The following is a 21,357-nucleotide window of genomic DNA, read 5'->3' as shown; positions in this document are numbered from 1 at the left end:
AGCTTGTGTTTAAAATTTATATACAAGCCTATCTGTAGCTGTTTAGCATTGCCTAAAGAGAACAAGAAAGACTTCCAGTGCTTTTGGCAGAGTTGCTGCCATAAAATTCATTCAAGACGACTCTTTTCATTATGATGTGAGTAGATGCATTTATGACTGCAGATGTCTGTTTACACAAGCAATCAAGTACAGTGACTAAACACTGTCCTCTGTATAATACTGTGCCCAGTATTTAGAAGGCTGTGTAATCTCGGATACTCATCTGTAAATTGAAGATAAATGGTCACGTTAATAACCTCATAGGTTGGGAATGAGGACTACGTATTAACGTTTAAAACACCCAGGAAAGCATTTGGCACAGAGTAAATGCTCTTATCTTAACATTGTTCTGGCTTTTAGCCAACTCACTGAGCAAATTAATCTCCAGTCTCACAGATGCTGGAGGATTTCTATAAGATGTGTATCAGAGTAAAGTTTATTAAGAATAATGAGGGTGTGGCTGGAGAGACGGTTTGGCCGATTAGAGTGTGTATTGTTCATGCCAGAAGACCAGGGTTCAGTTCCTAGCACCCACAGGGTGGCTCACTACCTTGTATAACTACAGTTCCAGGAGATCTGATGCCTTCTTCTGACCTCCTCAGACACCACACACACACACACACACACACACACACACACACACACACACACGGTGCACATGTATACATTTAGGCAGAACGCTCATACACATGAAATAAAATTAAAATTAAAAAAAGTTTTAAGAAAGAGAAAAGTGAGGCCATTTAGTATGTTTAGGTCTGAGTTTTAGTTAGGATGTTAATTAAGGATGGTTTTCACATTAGAATGTGACATGGATTCTGGCATTGTTAGGATATAAACTAGTAAAAACTAATCACTTTCTTTCTTTCTTTTCAAGACAGAGTTTACTTTGTGTAGCCTCAGCTGTCCCTGAACTCACTCTGTAAACCAAGCTGGCCTCGAACTCAGAAACGTGTCTGCCTCTGGCTTCCTAGTGCTAGGATTAAATTCCTGAGCCACCTCAACAGACTCCTTCAGACTCATTTTCATAGGCACATTTTTTCTACATTATTGGTTTTTTAAAAATATATATTGTATCTTATTTGAACTAGTTGTGGTAAATTAAGAGATGGTAGAATGGGAAGGACCGGCTGAAGCTTTTAATACTAGAAAACCTCAGATCACCCATTATTAGGCATATCATCAACAATTTTTTTGAACTTTGTATCACTCTGGAAGAAAACGAGTGCATGACTTCTTGAATTTCTTCATCAGGTAACTTAGACCCTCTGTGATATTCACACGAGCTGTACAAATCATGTTACTTGGGCTTACCGTCGATCAAAATTTTAGATAAAACTTAAGTACAATTTCTTTTCTTAGGAGGAGCTGACATCCCAGCTCCACTCCGGGGCTGGAGGTGGAGCTGCAGGGCAACTCCGGGCCCGGAGGGGTTAGTTACATCATACAGGGCTATGGAAGCCACAGAGCGCCCCGGAGGGCCGCCGAGCGTTGCCGAGGCCTGCCAAGGACGGCCGAGCGTTTCCGAGACCTGCCAAGGACGGCCGAGCGTTTCCGAGACCTGCCAAGGACGGCCGAGCGTTTCCGAGGGCCGCCGAGCGCTGACGAGCCCGGCCGAGGGCTGACTAGGGTTGAGCGTAGTCCGCCCGCGCCATGGGTCCGGTGGTGGAGCGGCCGGCCGAGCCGGGCACGAGCAGCAGCGTGGCGGAGCTGGAGCTGCTGAAGCAGCGCGCGGCGGAGCGCATCGACGAGGCGGCCGAGCGCCTGGGCGCGCTGAGCCGCGCCATCTGGAGCGCGCCCGAGCTGGCCTACGAGGAGCACGGCGCGCACCGGGAGCTCACACGCTTCTTGGAGCGCGAGCCTCCGGCCGCCTCCTGGGCCGTGCAGCCGCACTTCGGGCTCCCCACCGCCTTCCGTGCCGAGTGGGCGCCGCCGGAGGCGGCCGCGGGGCCCGGCGCGCTGCAGCTGGGCTTCCTGTGCGAGTACGACGCGCTGCCCGCCCTGGGCCACGCCTGCGGCCACAACCTCATAGCGGAGGTCGGGGTGGCGGCGGCGCTGGGCCTGCGGGCTGCGCTGGAGGCCGTCGCTGCGCCGCCGCCGGTCAAGGTGAGCCACGCCGGGCCGCAGCGGTGTTTGTCGGCCGACCCGGAGTACCAGGCAGCTGCAGTTTGCTGACTAGGTTGTGCGATCCCTGCAAGTCAAGTTTGTAGACAAAAAATAAATAAATAAATAAATTATTTGAGTAATTGGTATTTGCATAGTCAATTTCAATCTTTAGAACTACCAGACTACCCAACCTCTGCAAGAGTAGAAGTAACGGAGAAGCGAATAAACAAACATTTACTACGTAGATGGGTTCATATTTAAGTGGTAATCTTTATTTCACAATTACAAGAGGCGTCTTGGTTCTGGAAGCAGAATGCCGTGCGTGTCTGTCTTGTGTTACTCCACTCTTTTCAGATGGTGTAATTCTTGATTCTGTGAGCCAGGAACCATCTGTCACTCAGCCCGGTCCCCCACCCCCACCCCCTACCCCCACCCCCCAGTGACATTATCCTCTGCAACAGTTCATCGCTTGTGGCCCTTTCTCTCTGGCTACCTTCTCTTTTATGCCTCTGGGTTTTTGTTTTGTTTGGGGAGGGTGTGAGACCCTGGACAGACTTAGAGAAAAGTTCTCAGCAGTTGGCAAGAGCCCGTTAGATTCTGAATAGGGCACAGCTCAGTGGCTAGGCATGGTGGTGCACGCCAGGCAGATCTCTGTGATTTGGAGATCAGCCTGGTCTACATGTGAGCTCCAGGACAGTCGGGATTATATAGAGAAATCTTTTCTCAAGCCCCAACCCCCCCAAAGCAGCTCAATTTAAGAGTTTGGATGCTTTATGAATTAAAAAATAAACACAGCCAGACTTTGAGAAATATGCCAACTTCAAGTAGTTGTTCTCAGCAAGGTTCTCTCATGAGAAAATGGAATCTGAGTGGATTCCCTTTTGCAAGTAAAGCCTTTTTTTTCCAACCCAGCTTGTTTTATTGTATTTTTATACATGACCTTAGGAATACATTAATTTTATGCAGATAATTTGTCTTTGCTTAAAAAAAATTGCTTGAAGAAGTTAAGCATAAATATCAAAGTAAAATGTTTATTCTGTAAAGTTCTCTTTTGTTTGATTAGGTGTTTGGTGACCATTAAATCTTCCTGGTTGAACTGGTGGAATCGAATTAGTAAGTTTGTGTAATAGTTGACGGTTTCTAACCATGGTACTGAGATTGTTTAACGCTCATCAATGAAGGGTTCATGAGTGAGGAGGACCTTTTCAGTGGTTTCTCTGTAAGAGTTCCAAGCTGAAAGCCAGGACAGCTAGCTAAGGTGACTGCAGCTCTAAACCCTGGAAGTCTAAGCCGGCCTGAACTGGTACAGACCACTCACCTACCTCACAGGGTTGTAGGGAGGGTCACAGGTCACGTGCCAGCTCCTCAGCAGTAAAGCTGTGACTAACTATATACATAGTCTGCTAACAGGCTCAGCTGGAAGAGACTTTAACAGATAAGTCCTAGCAAATGTTGAAGAACTTAATTAAGTTCATAGAATTCCTTTTTTTGGTCTTTGTTATCACTTAGTTAAAACTGAGTTCTAAAATTGGAGAATTTTTCCTATAGCATTTCTAGCACGCATTTATATCAGATTACTATAGTAATACAAATTAAATGTTGTGATTCTGCACCATATATTTTTACTCACTGTATAAGTGTCAGAAAAGAACTTCTTCAGGGTTTAAGGACTTAAGTATATGTTCTGAGTGCATATGCACTCAAACCTAGTTAATGTTTTCCTGTTAAGAGTCTCATTGGGCTAACATATGCATCTCCCTGTAGGTCGTTGTCCTGGGAACCCCTGCTGAAGAAGACGGTGGTGGCAAGATCGACTTAATCAAAGCAGGTGCCTTTAAAGACCTTGATGCTGTTTTCATGGCTCATCCGTCTCAAGAGGATGCCGCCTATCTGCTGGATGTGGCCGAGCGTGAGTAAGTCATCACATCGAACATCATTTCGTGGTGGACAGCAGACTGAAGAGTACTCAGAACTAGGGCAGTGACGTGATTTAGTGGGTAAAGTGCTTGTCACTGAAGCGTGGCAACCCAAGGTCTACCTCCAGAGCCCCATCAAAGCCAGCGGAGTTGTCCTTTGGTCTCCGCAGATGTCCCATGGCATGCACACCCCACTCCCCCATCACACACAGACATAATTTAAAAAAGAAAAGGAAACTAAGCCAGACACTACAGCTCCGCATTTATCCAGTTAAAAAGTCAAATGACCTGAGCATGGTCCTAGCGCCGTGAAGTGCAGGGGACGGTTCCATTACCACTCCCCAGAGCCTCAGCCACTACACCCCAGTGCTGGTCTTGCGGGTGTGTACCTCCGTGTCTTGCTTGTGTGGTGCTGGACAAGGACTGAGCCCAGGTAAACACTCTGCCCTCTGAGCTGTGTTGCCGGCCCAGCTTTGCTTTTTTCGTTGTTGTTGATTTAAGCAGTTTCATGTAGCCTAGGCTAGCCTCAAATTTGCTATATAACTGAGGATGAGGTTGAACTTGTGATCCTCTTGCCTCCCAGTTCTGGGATTACATGTTTATGCCACTATACCTGGTTTTATGGGGTGCTGGAGATTGAGCCCTGGGCTGTAGACATGCTAGGCAAGCATTCTGTCAGCTGAACTATATCTTTGTCTTTGTTGACACCCATACTACACACACACACACACACACACACACACACACACACACACACCCTTCTCAGCTATGCGTTCACATGTACATACTTACACACACACACACACACACACACACACACACACACACACACACCCCTTCTCAGCTATGCATTCACATGTACATACTTACACATACACACACACACACACACACACACACACACACACACACACAGCTAATTGGATTTTCTTATTTTAGTGATAATGGAGGAGGTCATTTCCAGTGGTTTCTTTTTTATTTCCTAGCGTTACTGTGAAATACTATGGAAAGGCGTCTCATGCCGCTGCTTACCCTTGGGAGGGAGTGAATGCCTTGGACGCTGCGGTTCTCGCCTATAACAATCTCTCTGCATTAAGACAACAGATGAAACCAACCTGGAGACTTCATGGTATACATGCCAAATATTTGTATAGTAAATGGTACTTATTATATGTCAGTGCAGTAAAATTATTTAATATTAGGTTTTTTGTTTTTTTTTTTAATTGGTTGGAAGCCAGGCAGTAGTGGTGCACGCCTTTAATCCCAGCACACGGAGGCAGAGGCAGGCGGATCTCTGTGAGTTCAAAGTAGTCACTCACTACAGAGTGAGTTCCAGGACAGCTAGTGCTACACAGAGAAACCCTGTTTAGAAAACAAAACCAAAACAATAACAAGAAAAATTGGGGGTTGGGGATGTAGTTCAGTTAGAATGCTTGCCTGGGATGCACTGGGCACTGGGTGTGGTTCCCAGCACTGCATAAAACCTGGTGTGTGTCACATACCTGTAATTCTAGTACTTAGAATCACAAGTTCATGATCATCCTCAGCCACATGTAAATATGAGGGCAACCTAGGGTAAACAGGGGCAACCTAGGGTAAATGAGAGCCTTTCTCAAAAAAAAAAAAGTGTCAGTTACTAGTTTTATTTACTCAGGGACTAGTATAGTACACTCTTAAAATCCGTGTGTATAAGTATAGTAGCATGGTCTTCTCTTAGGTACACATTCCTCCTTCCTAGTCTGGGATTACAGGCATGAGCCTCCTCACTGACATAATTTTCTTTCCCTCCCCACCCCTTTTTCCTCAGTTGATTTCTTTATGATCTAGGAAATTGTGCTTTAATATCTATTTTTAACTCAGTTTTGCTGTATGCTAAAATCGTTTTATAATTGTGCTTTTGTGAGTTTCTTGTCTTAATTTTCTTCTCTGGTGTGGGTAGCCGTTGGTTTGAGATAGGCTCTCACTGTGTAGTCCAGGCTGCCCTTAAATTCAGCATCCAGCATCCAGGCCTACCCCATCTTGCTGCTTGTCTTAATTTCCTCAAAAGGGATTAGAGTGGAAAAATTTTAAATTAGATGATGAGGAATTCATTTTTTCTTTATTTATCTGTCTATCTATCTATCTGTCTGCCTGTCTGTCTATATTTAAGATGAGGTCTCTCTCCTGTAGCCCAGGCTATAGCCTAGGATTACTTTGAATCATGAGCTTCCTGCCTCCTCCTCAAGTGCTGGGATTATAGAGTTGCACAACTGGCTGGAATTAGATTCTGTGTATCTATTTTAGTTATTGGTAGAAACAAATAAATCTTTATTTTGTGTGGTCCCAAACAAATGTGTGTTTTGATAGTTTGTAGTTTTTAGGGGTCTTTGTTCAGCTTTTGTTTGTATATATGATTGTATCCAAAAGGCTAAGAAGTGATCATAGTAGTCTCTAATTGGTATGAAAATTTTTTCTCCACTGCTAAATGTTATTTAAAAATATTTGTAGGATTTTTCAAATAGGATGATAGTTACAGAGCCTCATGCCATTGTAAAAAGGTGTCCAAGTTTATCAAATTGCACAACTGTAATAAAGCCTACCAAGATAAATTTCCTCCAGAAAGTTTAATACTACCGTTTGTTTTGTAGCTATATAAGTCTGCATTTCTTTATAATTTAGATTATAATCTTTCCCTCTTCACCTCCTTGTTTTTTTCTTTCTTTCCAGTTCTGGGAGTTAAACCCAGACTCTCACACATGCTAGGCAAGTGCTCTGTTGTTGAACTTTACCCTCATCTCAAATTTAATTCCTTAACATTAAATAGATGCCTTAGAATAAAGTACATATGGACAATTTCCCCTGATTAGCTGGGAAGTAGTGTCTCTCTGTGGGAGTGTTGTACAGCATGTCAAAATCTTTATCAGTTTATCAGTGAAGCTAATTAGTATAAATTATTTTCCTTTTTGTACTGGCTACAAAACTTTCTTTAAACAAATCATCAAATTTAACTTCAGTAATTTGGTTCTTTTTGTAGGTATAATAAAAAACGGTGGTGTAAAACCCAATATCATCCCCTCTTACTCTGAATTAATCTATTACTTCCGTGCACCCTCAATGAAAGAGCTTCAAGTTTTGACCAAAAAGGCAGAAGATTCCTTCAGAGCTGCAGCTTTGGCTACAGGCTGCACAGTAAGCTTTCCGCAGTTAATTATGACCAGTTACCTGTGGGCTGTGGCTGTTTGTGTTGCTGCATTAAAGCCTACCTTGGTTCTTTTTCTCTTGCGGTGATTTTTGTTTGTGCCGGTGGTGGTGCTGGGGATCTGTCTCAGGGCCTTGTCCTCACTGGTGAGGTCTTGAATCTGTAAAATGAGTTGGCTAAATTTTTTATTTGAAATCTTTTGGTGAAAATTTAATATTTAACTAATCTTTACTTCTTGTACATTTTCTTGAGTGTCTGCAGTAGAAAACACTGCAGGTCCCCTACTTAGACAGTAGCTAGAGTACTTAGCATGTCACTGTGCTAGAATCCCTGCCTTTTACATCGCTTTGTGTAGCTCCCATAAAGGGCCTTTGATGACATCTGTCTGTCTCTTCAGCAAAGATGGGAATCAGATGTGTGTGTAGCTTGCTGGAATGGGCGTTAAGATGGACTCAGCACAGAGGAGATTTTGTCGACTAGAACTGTAACGTCAGAAACGTTTCAGTGTCAGCCGTGTGTGCTGCAACCTGGGATGAGGTTTACAGCTACATAAAGGTCAAATGCGGCAGTCTGGGTGGAGAGACAAGATTTTAGATGTTGATTTTAGAGAGAGACAAGACTCTTGTGTCTCTTGGCCATGAGCAGCGGTGTCTCTGGGGCTGTTTTCTCTATCAAATAGGGGTAATAATGAATCTCTCCAGGTTTCTTGGGAGAGACAAATGAAATCACATCTGTGAAGAGGCCACAGCCTGTCCTTCCTGTCTTCTGTCCTTGGTCTAGCAGTGCATGGTTTGTTCCTGTGGTAGTAGTGTCTCAGCCCTTGTCCTCAAGGTGTGCTTTTTGTCTTAGTAGAATGGACAGTGTTCGGAGGAACAGAGCAGTTAAGAAAGTGTCAGGTTAGCCTGCAGACACAAGACCCTGGGTTCAGTTCCCAGTTGGTGGGATGGGAGAAGGTTTCCTGGAAGACTGCAGACCTAGTTGAGCTTTGAAGGATAATCATACTTCCAGATATATGAACAACAGAGAGATCTCAGGCAGGGGATGTCATTGGAAAGATGAGAATGTATAAACTCTCATACTGTTTTGTGAATAGATAAATGCATGGATAAGTATAGGAATAAGGACATGTCCTCTTAGGCCATTTGCAAAGAGATTTAGTGTACAGCTATAAAGCTTCTACAACCCAGGGAAACTATACACTTGTTCCCTTCTAATTCTAAGTATTTAAATATTTTCAAGTTAGATACATGAACTATTATTAGCTAAGGGTAAATCTCGGTATTTCCTAAGTTAGGGCTTAGGGCCTGGAGAGATGGTTCACTCAGCAAAACACTTGCTTTGCAAAGTGAGGTCCTGGGTTTGAGCTCCAGAACCTACTTTTAAAAGGCAGGTGTGGTGTAGTGCACTTGTAACCCCAGCTCCGGGGAGGCAGAGGTAGGCAGATTCCTGTGCCTCACTAGCCAGCCAGCCTAGCGTGCTTGGTGAGCTCCAGGCAAAAGGAGAGAGAAGCCCTATCTCAAAACCCAGAGAGGAGAGGCTCCTGATGAATCACCCGAGCTTGCCCTTTTGTCCTTCACATGCACATGTATGCACACAGCAAACAGGGTTTATTGTTGGATTTAAATCTGTATTTAAGTAGCCTTTTACTAATTTAGATTTTGGCTGATTTGTAAGATTTGTGTTGCCGTTATTCATACCTTAGATGTTGCCAAGAATAGATGAAAATTGATCTCTGCTGTTTGATTGTTAGCTTTTGCTTATTGAAAACAAAAACTGTGAAGTCTATGACTGCTTATGCAGCCACATAGAAACTGCTTCTCTGTCTTCATGTACTCACATCTATAAGCAAGGCTTCGTGAGCCTGCCTCACTGAAGTGTCTGTATTCTCTGGGGATCCCTTTGAAATGAGACTGATACCAGGGACGGTTCTGTGTTCAGTGTATTGATTTGTAGAGATGCATTGCTTTTTCCCTTTGGAGATGAAGTCTAAAGCAGTGTGCATCAGAGTGGTTTGGGCTTCCTGCATCAGAACTGCCTGAAGGTTCAGGTACTCGCTATACCCTTTGAGGTGACTGGGGTTGATTCTTGCTGGCCAGTGTGGAGTTGACTGACACTCTGTGGTTGGTGCTTGTGCAGCAGAGCAAATGGGGTGTTAGGAACTTAGCTTTATAATGCACCTTTGTGTGTGTGTGTAAGGTAAGAGATTTGTGAGGGTTTATAGTGCCTATCCTAAAACTTTTCCTGGTAGAAACCATCACTGTTTTGCACTTAGTGAATTTAAGTTTTTAATCTCGAGCTTTGTTTTGTCATTTTTTATTAGGTAGAAATTAAAAGTGAAGCACACGATTATTACAATGTTCTTCCCAATAAGACACTGTGCAGTGCGTATATGGAGAATGGGAAGAAGCTGGGAATGGAGTTCATCTCAGAGGATGCAATGTTGAACGGACCCTCAGGTAACTGAGCTGTTTGAGCTCTGTGGTGGGGATCGTGGCTTCATGCAGGCAGACATGGTGCTGGAGGGACAGCTAAGAGCGCTACATCTTGCGGGCAACAAGAAGTCAGCTAACTACACACCGAGGGAAGCTTGAGCAAGAGAGACCTCAGAGTGACACACTTCCTCCAGCAAGGCCACCTAGTGCCACTCCCTTTGGGGGCCATTTTCTTTCAAACCACCACAAGTGTTTATTCAGCTTACACTTCTGCCACATCACTGTTCATCACTGAAGGAAGTCAGGACAGGAACTCAAACAGAGAAGAATTCTGGAGGCAGGAGCTGATGCAGAGGCCATGGAGGGGTGCTGCTTACTGACTTGCTTCAAATAGAACCCAGGACCACCAGCCCAGGGATGGCACCACCCACAATTGGCTGGGCCCTCCTCCCATTTATGATTAACTGAGAAAATGCCTTCCAGCTGGATCTTATGGAGGTATAAGATCCTCCTTAACTGTGGCTCCTTCCTCTCTGATGACTCAAGCTTATGTCAGGTTGACACACAAAACCATACAAAACCAGGTCTTGCTGATGTTGTCTAGGCTGGCCTCCTGCTTGAGGTTCTTGATTTCTGGGATTACAGGCATGTGCCACCACACCTAGCTTATTAGAGTGCTGTGTGCGTGAATGTATGGATGTGCACTATGTGCATTCAGGAGCCCTTAGAGCTCAGAAGAGGTCATCAGCTCCCTTGGAACTAGAGTTACAGGTAATTGTGAGCTGCTATGTGGCTGCTGGGAATTAAACCCCAGGTCTTCTGCAAGAGCAGCCAGCCATCTTATGCCCTTAGCCATCTCTTCATCCCCTATTTTTAGAGTTTTATTTATTATTACGTATATGTGAGTGCATGATGTATGTGTGTGATTGTGCATGCCACAGCATGTGTGTGGAGGTCTGGGGATAACTTTGCAGAATGTTCTCTCTTTCCCCGCTCTGTGGGTTCCAGGGATCAAAAGTCAGGTCATCAGGCTGGTGCAGCAAGTGCTGTTACCACTGAGCCATCCTGCTGGCCCTTCTTTGGTGTTACTTTAGGTTCTTTCCTCTTTTAATCAAACTACTAATAACGTTTGAAAGATGAGCTGTATCTCCTGAGTATAATGAGATGGTGAGGATGTAGAGCCATGACGACTTGGTAAAAATGGGTGTCATGGTCATTCACTAGCACAAGCACTTCTGGAATCATGGACTAGAGTAAATCATTAGTATGTTAAATTAGTACTTGTAGGATTTCTACGTGGAGCTGTTGAGTAGTCTGGGTTTGAGTCTGGAGCCCCCAGAAATGTCTAGGCTGGAGGCTTAGGGTCTGCTGATATGTGGGAGGTGAATGGAGAGGACACGGATGTTAATACAGCTATCTAAGTTCATAGAGAAGACAGGGGTGAAACACTGGAACCAGCGTTTAGGAGGAGATGGGTAAAGCTAGGAGATAGTAGAGAGAGGAAGCTAGATAATCAGGATGGACGGGGAAGTCAGGGACGCGAAGACCGTGGAGATTCATGTCAGGTGCTGTAGACGCTGAGTAAGTGTAGTCTCATTGAACCATCGGTTCCTACACTGCAGTAGGAAAGAGAAACGGGAAGTTCAGCCACAGGAAGTTCAGCTGTGGAGAGAAAGCTTAATTGGGAACTCCAGTGACTGCCTCAGCTTCTGGAGTCAGCTTCTGCTAGATTTGATGGCATTATTTCTCTATTTGTCTTTCATTTGGAAGCTATGAGAGTCTATATATCTTATCTATGTAGCGCCTACCCTATATCCCCCAGTGGTGACATCTTATAAAACTACAGCCCTGTACCACAACCAGAACAGTAACACTAGTGGAGTCCCTGAGGTGGGGCACGTAACTCGAAGAGGGCTGGCCGAGAGCATACATGAAGCCCTGGGTCTGACCCCCAGCACTGCATAAAGCATACATGGGGCCCCATACCTATATCCCAACACTCAGGAGGTAGAGGCAGGAATGCTCAGTTCAAGGTCACCCTCAGCTACATAACAAGTTCAAGAGCAGCCCAGGTTACATAAGACCCTGCCTCAAAATATATGCGTTTGAGTGTGTATATGTGAGTGTGTGCACATGGAAAGATAGGTATACATACACCTCATTGATTTAACTCAGGAGTCCTCAGAGTTCACAGTGGGGCGCCAGCAGGCCAGGCTTTGTGGCTGGGCAAGGACAGGTCTGGAATGCCATGGTGGAGGTGGGAGTGAGCATGAGCACCAGCAGACAGCTCTCCCTGTCCTAACAGGCCTGAGGGCCTTGGCCCCGTACGGGGTTCTAGGTATAACTTCATCATTCAGAGCGCTTAACCAAACATCCTTTTCCTCCTGTTTGTGTTCTAAGGCTCTACTGATTTTGGAAATGTCAGTTTTGTGGTTCCTGGGATCCACCCGTATTTTTACATTGGGACTGACGCCTTGAATCACACGGAACAGTACACAGAGGCCGCAGGTGAGCGTGAGGCTCGGTGCTCAGGGTTCTCCTGCTGCTCCTTAGCCGGCCCTTCCCTGACCTGGCTTCGGCACGTCCTGGACTGTGATCAGGAGTAGGAGAGGCAGTGAGAGGTGACCTCACTGAGAGGTGACCTGGGGGATTAATAAGTGCTGCATTTTAATACATACAGAGGTATTCTAATTTGCTTTCTTTACCTTTTAGGATCACAAGAAGCTCAGTTGTACACTCTGCGTACAGCCAAAGCTCTGGCAATGACTGCACTGGACGTCATCTTTAAGCCTGAGTTGCTGGAAAGAATCAGAGAGGAGTTTAAATCGAAGCTTCAAGAAGAACAGCTTTTAAATACACCCGCATAGGAGGAGGACTTAGGGACTGCTCAGGAAGCATTGGGTTTGCGTGTTTGTTTTTGACCTCTAACATTTTTTCAATGCAAGAGAGCATGCTTGATTTCCACTCTTGGTAGGTGAGGGCAGGATGGAGCAAAGACACTAATGGAGTTTGTGATATTTCAGGCATTGGTATGTGATGCCATTTCTTAAGCTAGATGATATGCGATTCTGTACCATAGTAAGGTAATGTTTTGTAAATGTCTCTTTCGTATGGTTTTATGAGATTCTGTACCATGGTACGGTAATGTTTTGTAAATGTCTCTTTCCTATGGTTTTATGTGATTCTGTACCATGGCAAGGTAATGTTTTGTAAATGTATCTTTTCTAAGGTTTTATAAGTCCCACAGGTTTCAAAACTTAACACTCATGAACTCTGTGGTCCAGAGTAGTGAATGTCTTCTCAGCAGTTTAAAGTGAGGGGCGTTTGTTTCAAGTCGAACTGTATCTGTCTTGGTCTAGAGAAACACTTAAGCATAGCTTGTAGAGCACACCTAGAATCTCCAGTACAGAAAATTAGCTTTACTTGTAACTTTTTTTTTTTTTTTTTTTTTTGGTTTTTTTCAAGACAGGGTTTCTCTGCATAGCTTTGTGCCTTTCCTGGAGCTCACTTGGTAGCCCAGGCTGGCCTCGAACTCAGAGATTCGCCTGGCTCTGCCTCCCGAGTGCTGGGATTAAAGGCGTGCGCCACCACCGCCCAGCTAACTTGTAACTTTTTTTTAAAGAGAATGTCCTTGATTTCCATGTAATTACTCCAAGAAGCGGCAGAGGAGGAGCAGCGGTCAGTACCAGGAAAAATGACGGGGAGACAGGGTTTGGGTTTCCAGTGGGGTGGGCTGTTGTGTGGTAGCCCAGGATGTTACAAGAGTTGGGAGAGGAATACCGGCTGGTGTGCTCTGTTCCCCAGTGTCCTGCGCTGCTTCCCACCACCCGGCAGCCCGCTGCCCACAGAAGCCCCGCCTCCCTCTCCCCCCCCCCCAACCCTGCTGGCCCATAGTGAAATCCACCTGGGAAGGTGGCCTCTGTGTCCTCGTGTGGGGACTGAGTGAGGGTTCTGTGTCCTGGTGCAGGGACTGAGTGAGGGTTCTGTGTCCTGGTGCAGGGACTGAGTGAGGGTTCTGTGTCCTCGTGTGGGGACTGAGTGAGGCCTGTGTCCCGGTGCAGGGACTGGGTGAGGGTTCTGTGTCCTGGTGCAGGGACTGAGTGAGGCCTGTGTCCTGGTGCAGGGACTGGGTGAGGGTTCTGTGTCCTGGTGCAGGGACTGAGTGAGGCCTGTGTCCTGGTGCAGGGACTGAGTGAGGGTTCTGTGTCCTGGTGCAGGGACTGAGTGAGGCCTGTGTCCTGGTGCAGGGACTGGGTGAGGCCTCTGTGTCCCGGTGCAGGGACTGAGTGAGGGTTCTGTGTCCTCGTGTGGGGACTGAGTGAGGGTTCTGTGTCCCGGTGCAGGGACTGAGTGAGGGTTCTGTGTCCCGGTGCGGGGACTGAGTGAGGCCTCTGTGTCCCGGTGCAGGGACTGAGTGAGGGTTCTGTGTCCCGGTGCAGGGACTGAGTGAGGCCTCTGTGTCCCCGTGCGGGGACTGAGTGAGGGTTCTGTGTCCTGGTGCAGGGACTGAGTGAGGGTTCTGTGTCCTCGTGCGGGGACTGAGTGAGGGTTCTGTGTCCTCGTGCAGGGACTGAGTGAGGCCTCTGTGTCCTGGTGCAGGGACTGAGTGAGGGTTCTGTGTCCTCGTGCGGGGACTGAGTGAGGGTTCTGTGCCCTGGTGCGGGGACTGAGTGAGGGTCTAGCCTTTTCTCTGGAGTCGTCTGTTGCCTTCTCAGCTCACGTTGTGCCTTTGTGTCACCAGAGTGCTTACAGAACTACAAAAGAGTTCTCATCACGAGAAAACCCAGGATTTTACCTGGACGTTGGAAACCCTTCGGTTATGCCAGTAATAATCCTGGAATGGGGGGAGTCACATCAATGACCAGTTTCTCGTGATTCTTACTTAGGCTTGAGTTTCTTTTTGGTGGCTGACTTTGGGATGAGTTTTCCGTCTGCTCCCATCTTCCCTTTCTTCCTGCCGCGGCTGCTGCCTCTCCAGTGCTGGGGTTGTACACATGCGCACGCCCAACTGCCGCTAGTGTGAACTTCTTGCCCACGATTAAAGAGTGCAAGGCTGTAAAACACACTATTGGGCACTAGTGTTCGTTATTGTCAGTCGAGCCCTCAGGTTGAGGGGGCGCTCCAGAAATGGAAGCCGAAGGGGCGGCCAAGTGCATTGGGCTTCGTGGAGGAAGCGAGTCACGTTCCCAGCTTTCACTTGCAGGGTTGATCTCCGGAACTCCTCCCAGCCTCTAGCTCCCGTTTGATGTGTCGTGTTGAGGGTTAACAACCGAGAACTCTCTCTGCTCTTCCCTGACTCGATCTGGGCCTGGTGTCTGCCTGCTTACTTGCTTTTGTGCGGCCAGTATACTAAGAGTAGCTTTTGCATTTTCCGAGGTTAAAAAACGCACCACCACAAAACATGGAGTCTTTACCATCTGGCCCTTCTCAGAAAAACCGACCAGCCCACTCCATTGGACAGTGTCTGGTTTCCATCCTGTCAGATGTCCTGGGTAACCTTCAGGCCTGTATTGAAGACACTTGAGTGTGTGGATGGGGCTCCCTGACGTAGTGACCTGCACTGTTCCACTGTCAGCTCTGTCCTGCTAAACAGAAGCCTAGTGCTGCTTCCCTCATCCAGTAAGTCCCCAGACTTCCTCTGCACACCACCCTCTGTCTCTCAGAGCAGCAGTGAGAGCGCGCTCCTTCATGACACCTCCGTCTGGATAGTCACAGCTGAGTTCACACATTTGGTATGGTTTTATAGAAAGAGGGGTGTCCTTGAAAGCTGCAGTCAAGGACTAAGACAGTCAGAGATGTGGGTTATGTTGATGGAGCTCTTCCCCTCAGTAACAGGTTATGAGTTTCTCACATCCTAAGGAACAGGTGCTCTCTGGTTGGTTTGGCTTTGGCTTTTGTAGTGCTGGACACCGAGACCAGGGCTTCACACATGCTAGAGCAGATCTGTAGCACTGAGCTGCGTCCCCAGCCCAGGGCAGGACATTGGTTTCACCTCCTAAGACCTTGACAGAATCCCACAACAGCGGTTGTTACTGACACATCCCTTCCTCTGCAGATGGTCACAGCTGTTTCTCATGTCTGTGTTCTGTGTTTGGTTTACCTTTTTAGAGTAAAATTAAGCTTGACTCATGTACAAACAATGTCACTTGTAGGTAAGGAAGGGCGGCGCTGTTTTCTCTCTGCTTGGTTCCCGTGGAGGTTGCTGTCGTCTTGCAGAGGGCCTTGCTGCCGCTTTGACGAGTCTGCCCTCACACTCCAGCCCAGCCTGAGTAGCTGGACGGAGGGGTGTGCCATTGTGCACGGCCTTAGCTCTCTGTTCTCAAGAGGGCGATGCTTGCTTCTAGAAAGCTGATGAGACTCAAATGTGGAGTGCTGTATTTTTGTTGTTTTTTAAGAATGCCATCACGTTTTCTCCAGGTGTGGATTTGATGAGACTTTAATCACTTAATAGAGTCTGTAATTCATGCTTTTGTACTAGATTCTCTATCTGAAGTCAGTGTCTGTGTGAGGTGGTTAAACTTTTCATATCTAGCATAGTTGCTAACTTCTGGATTGACTACCTACTTCCTTGGAATCACCCAGGTTCAGACGCGTTCTAGTGGCTCCTGACCACAAGATAAGTGTTCATCCCGTGATGGGAGCTTTCTCGTGACACCCAGGGTAGAAAAGGGATGGCTGGGGTTACTTTTCTAAAGTACACAAACCTGATCCATCTCCCGACAAGGCTAAGCTTTTTAACATGAGAAGATTTTTTAAATCTTGACTTAGTTTCTGACAGTCATCTGTCAGTGGGTCAGTGGGCCTGATTGAGTTTTTGTTGTTTGGAAGTGGTGTTCTCTTCCAGTGGTTTACAGTCTCGCATCACTTACACCATGTGCTGAAGCCTTTTCCTCAGCTGTCGCCTGGGGGCATATGTGTGCGCGTGTGCTTGTGCGTGCGTGCGTGCGTGTGTGCGTGCGTGTGTGTAGAGCGCGCATGCTTGGGGGTGGAACCCAAATAGAGCTATAAAATTCCTTTACGTTTCATATGCACTGGCCATGTACACACAGCTTGAGGGAAAGTCTGTTCAGTGTTTTAGTGTGCCTGAGATTTGACTGACCTGTTCACAGAGGCCAGTTGTGTAGTTACCCACCTGGGTCATGCCACTCAAAAAGGTTTGGATTTTGGAGCATTTTGGACTTGAGGTTAGGTGTGTTCAACCTGTACTGTTAACTAGTAAGTTGCTAGGTGTTCTATGAGTGTAGCTAATATTTAGCTTTTCTCAAAATTTTTGAACTGATTTTTAGTCTTAATAAATTCTCCTTATTGAATGAACTACACAGGAGATTTGTTTGTTTGTTTGTTTTGAGACAGGGTCCCTCTGTGTAGCTTTGAAGCCTGTCCTGGAACTCACTTTGTAGACCAGGCTAGTCTTGAACTCACAGAGATCCTCCTGCCTCTGCCTCCCGAGTGCTGGGATTAAAGGCGTGCGCCACCATCGCCCGGCTCGCGCGCGCGCTCGCTCGCTCTCTCTCTCTCTCTCTCTCTCTCTCTCTCTCTCTCTCTCTCTCTCTCTCTCTCTCTCTCTCTCTCTCTCCCTCTCTCCCTCCCTCCCTCCCTCCCTCCCTCCCTCCCTCCCTCCCTCCCTCCCTCAACTATGTCCGTCTGTAGCATAAATGCTAGAGTATTTAAGGTAGACATTGCATGTTTTTATGAGGATGTGTAAACACAGAGGGTCCCCAGGATCTCCCAAGGTGCTGAGTGGTATAGTTCCATTGATTTTTTTTAGAGTGTTACAGTGTCAACATTTGAGGGTGAACATTTGCAGAGGTTCCCCCGCCCCCAAACACTGGAGAAAAGTAAAGACCGAGTCATACACAGAAATCCCTAGTGGTTGGTGGTGAATTCTCCCAGGATTTTCTTCACCTGACCCGAATTCTCCCAGGATTTTCTTCACCTGACCCACGCTGGGGTGGTGGACACCTGAAAACTGTCCTGGGGATTTTTAAGGAAGGGTTTTAAATACTTTAAAATATGGGAGTCACTTTAGTCAGTTAAAACAGAAATTTAATATCAAGTCCTTTAAACTTTGTAACTTTTTTTTTAAAAGAAAAAAACCTTTCTGTTTTTTTGTGTTTTGTGATTTCTGACCTTTTACCTGAAGCAATCTTCTGAAACATGTCCCAGATCATCAGAGTGAATTTTGATGAGGATAGCAGTTAGCAACTTTAGTCATCTGTAAGGTGAACTCACACTTCAGGCCTCTGTGTTCTAAGGGCATGCCTTAGGATGGCGTGTTTGGGTGTGAGAGGTTAGTATTTCTAGCTAAGCAGTCTCTGCTCTCATGATTGTAATAGTTTTGTAATATTTAATAGGTACATATTAAAGTTCATGGAAAATATAAAATGTGTTTATCTAATAGCAGTTATTTTTAATGACATATCAAAATAGAGATTTCATAAAAATAAAGCATAACCACCCAAATACAAGGTTGTGTACTGTTCTCTTATTTGTCGGATTGTGGGTTTGGTTTCTTTTTCCTCTATGTAAATGTTATATATAATGGGAATTTTAAGACAGTCTTTCGTTTAAAAATGAGTGTTTAGGCTGGACATAGTAGTCACCCCTTTAATCCCAACAATGGGAGGCAGAGGCAGGTGCATCTCTGTGAATTTGAGACCAGCCTGGTCTACAGAGTGAGTTCCAGGACAGCCAGGGCTACAAAGTGAGATCCTGTTCCCCCAAAACAAAAACAAAACAATAAATTAAACTACAGTTGAAGTGAATGTTTTATTCCTCTCCGAACTGAAAACTGGCCACCTCTGTGGTAAGAGTCAGGTGCGTATTACAGCATCACACTTGACTTTCCATTTCACAGACAGCTCCATCTTCTCTAGACAGTCCAGAACAGATTTCAGTTCTTACCACAGCTTAAAGATCTGTGAGAAAAACCAAATATCCACTGGCCTTTGTGTGAACTACTTACTGGCTTCTAAAATAGAGCTGTCTTAGTGTTTCTGTTGTGATAGACATCATGACCAAAAGTAGCTTGGGGAGGAAAAGTTTGCAGTCCACTGTCCAGGGATGTCAGGGCAGGACCCACAGCAGGAACTTGGAAGCAGGAGCTGATGCAGAGGCCATGTGGGAGCACTGCTTACCGGCGTGTTCAGCCTGGGACCACCAGCCCAGGGGTGGCATCTCCCACATCACCACCAGCCCAGGGGTGGCATCTCCCACATCACCACCAGCCCAGGGGTGGCATCTCCCACATCAGTCAATAAAATGTAACAGGCCAATCTAGTGGAGCATTTTCATAGTCGAGGTTCCCTCTTCACAAATAACTACTGTGTCAAGTTGACATAAAACTAGCCAGCATAGGAGCTCCAGACTTCTAAAGTTAACTTTTGTCCTTTTTAAGACCGAGGAGAATTGTGTATCCCAGGCTGACCTTAAACTCACTATCCTTCCTCAGCCTCCCAAAGTCTAGGATTATAGGCTTGTGTCATCAAGCCCCACCCTGTCCCCGTTTCCTCTGTATGTTTGGCTCAAGCATGATTTATTTTGTCTCATTGATCCGGAATTGAAAAAAAAAAGAATGTAGGCGATGTAGTATCAAAAGGGACATTGGCAGGGTTGGGAAGACGACTCGCTGGGTAAAGCACTTGCCCTTCAAGCCTGTCCCCAGACCTGACTCTACAGAGTTGTCCTCTGACCTCCACACATGTCCCCACACTCACATCACACACAGGGAAGGGAGATTCCCAAAGCTGGCCTTCAACTGATTGTGTAGCTGAGCCAGGCCTTGAACTGATCCACCTGCCCTCACCTGGGATTACAGATGTGCACCACCAAAGCTAGAATACAAAGCAGAGATTCCTTTTTTTTTTTTAATTCATACAATGTATTTTGATCATAGTTTTCCCTCCCCCAGATCCTCCCCACATCTCCACCCATCCAACTCCATGCCTTCTTGTAGTTGGTTGTTTTGCTCTTTTGGGGGCCTGTCACCCAGCTCCCAAATAAATCACACACAGAAGCTTATTCTTAATTATAAATGCTAGGCCTTAGCTTGGCTTGTTGCTAGCCAGCTTTTCTTAAATTATCCCATCCATCTATCTTTTGCCTCTGGGCTTTTACCTTTCTCTTCTGTGAATCTTACTTTCACTCATACTCCATGGCTAGCTGGGTGGCTGGGTGGCTGGGTGGCTGGCCCCTAGCATCCTCCTCTCCTTGTTCTCTTGCTCTTTCTTCTTTTCCTTCCAGATTTCTTCTTCTATTTATTCTCTCTCTGCCTGCCAGCCCCACCTATCCTTTCTCCTGCCTTGCTATTGGCCGTTCAGTTCTTTATTATACCATCAGGTATTTTAGAGAGACACAGTAACACAGCTTCACAGAATTAAACAAATGCAATATAAACAAATGTAACACACCTTAAAATAATATTCTATAACACCTTTCTCTCTTTAGAAAACAAATAGTCAAAAAATAATAAAAATTTAAAAGAAAACACAAGAACCCCACCCCCAACACACACACCATAAAAACAAAATCAGAAGCCATAATATACAAACAAACAAAAAAAAACCAGTAAGATAAAAATGCCCAAACGATATGAGACAAAAATATTAGAAAAACACCACTGAGTTTATTTTGTGTTGACCGTCTGCTGCTGGGTGTGGGGCCTATCCTGGAGTATGGTTTTTATACCCATTGAGACTCCATTGGTGAAAACTAAATTTTTCTTTGCAAGTGGCTGTCAGTTGGAGATAGCTTCTTGGTTAGGGTTGAGAACGTGTGTTCACTTCCCCTTCTTGGCACTGGGATCCCATCTGGCTTGAACTTGGGCAAACCTGTGTGTGCTGCCACAGTCTCTGAGCTCATGTGTGTATCGGTCTTTTTCTGTCTGGAAGACACTGTTTCCTTAGAGTCCCCATCACCTCTGGATCTTACGATCCCTTTCTCTTCCACATAGATCCCTGAGCCAGGAGGGGAGAGGCTTGATGAAGATGAAGGCATCCCGTTTAGGACTGCTCTCACTCGGCACATTGTCCCCTTATGGTTTCTTGATTAGTTCTTACCTGGTGCAGGAGGAAACATCTCTGATGATGGCCGAGTAAGACACCGATCTCTGTATAGCAGAATGTCCTTATGAGTCATTTTATCACTGTGCTCCTCAGCAGGACAATAGTATTTGATTTTCTCCTAGGCCTGTGGCTCATCTGGTCCCAGGTGCTTGGCCACCAGAACAATATCAGGGATTGGTTCCATCTTATGGAGTGGGCCTTGAATCCAACCGATTGGTCACTCCCATAGCTTTTGGGCCACTAGTGCTCCCGTGTATCATGCAGGCAGGTCACCATTGTAGACGGAAGATCTTGTCACTGGGTTGGTGGCCGTCTTTCTTGTCTGGTAGTGTGCAGAGGACCATGAACACCAGTCAGTAGGGGTGCAGTCTCCGGTTAAGCGTTGTTTGACTTTCTGTGTTCAATGAGATCTGTAAGCACAGCACAGATTTCCTGTCCTGAGATAGTAGAGGTACCGTAACTTAGAAGGCTTGCTACTGTTTACATCCTGTGGGTATGTCTTCCAAAGGCCGTATGTCGAGGGTGTGGTCTCCACTGGGATAAGGGGGTGAAATATCACTTACCACCAATGACTCTTGCCAAAGAATTGAAGTTGATTTCAAGATTCAGCAAAATCAGGGGGC

At 46.0% G+C, this 21,357-nt stretch overlaps 1 protein-coding gene across 2 annotated transcripts; it reads left to right on the top strand.

Moving 5' to 3' along the window:
• The first annotated feature begins 1,587 nt into the window (after nucleotides 1-1,587).
• Pm20d2 (peptidase M20 domain containing 2) lies at nucleotides 1,588-16,990 on the top strand. Of its 2 annotated transcripts, XR_013049044.1 has the most exons (8): nucleotides 1,588-2,145; nucleotides 3,910-4,058; nucleotides 5,048-5,190; nucleotides 7,075-7,229; nucleotides 9,560-9,695; nucleotides 12,072-12,179; nucleotides 12,384-12,754; nucleotides 12,871-16,990. XR_013049044.1 is itself a non-coding variant. In XM_006975300.4 (7 exons), the coding sequence occupies exons 1-7, from the start codon at nucleotides 1,693-1,695 to the stop codon at nucleotides 12,536-12,538; spliced, it is 1,299 nt and encodes a 432-aa protein (XP_006975362.1). In that variant the 5' UTR covers nucleotides 1,588-1,692; the 3' UTR covers nucleotides 12,539-16,990. The 2 variants fall into 2 exon arrangements, 1 of the variants encoding a protein (XP_006975362.1); XM_006975300.4 differs by having other exon boundaries at nucleotides 12,384-16,990.
• Nucleotides 16,991-21,357: the final 4,367 nt, after the last annotated feature.

The sequence above is a fragment of the Peromyscus maniculatus genome, chromosome 2 (assembly GCF_049852395.1).
Source record: "Peromyscus maniculatus bairdii isolate BWxNUB_F1_BW_parent chromosome 2, HU_Pman_BW_mat_3.1, whole genome shotgun sequence".
Taxonomy (NCBI): domain Eukaryota; kingdom Metazoa; phylum Chordata; class Mammalia; order Rodentia; family Cricetidae; genus Peromyscus; species Peromyscus maniculatus.
The sequence above is the reverse complement of the archived record's forward strand: the minus strand, read 5'-3'. Positions and strand labels throughout refer to the sequence as shown.

Bases quoted from the DNA above. Each gene is read 5' to 3' on its own strand.
- Pm20d2 (XM_006975300.4), top strand. From the start codon at position 1,693: ATGGGTCCGGTGGTGGAGCGGCCGGCCGAGCCGGGCACGAGCAGCAGC. The intron at 5,191-7,074 runs GTATACATGCCA...TTCTTTTTGTAG, and splicing joins ACCAACCTGGAGACTTCATG to GTATAATAAAAAACGGTGGT. The intron at 9,696-12,071 runs GTAACTGAGCTG...TTGTGTTCTAAG, and splicing joins AATGTTGAACGGACCCTCAG to GCTCTACTGATTTTGGAAAT.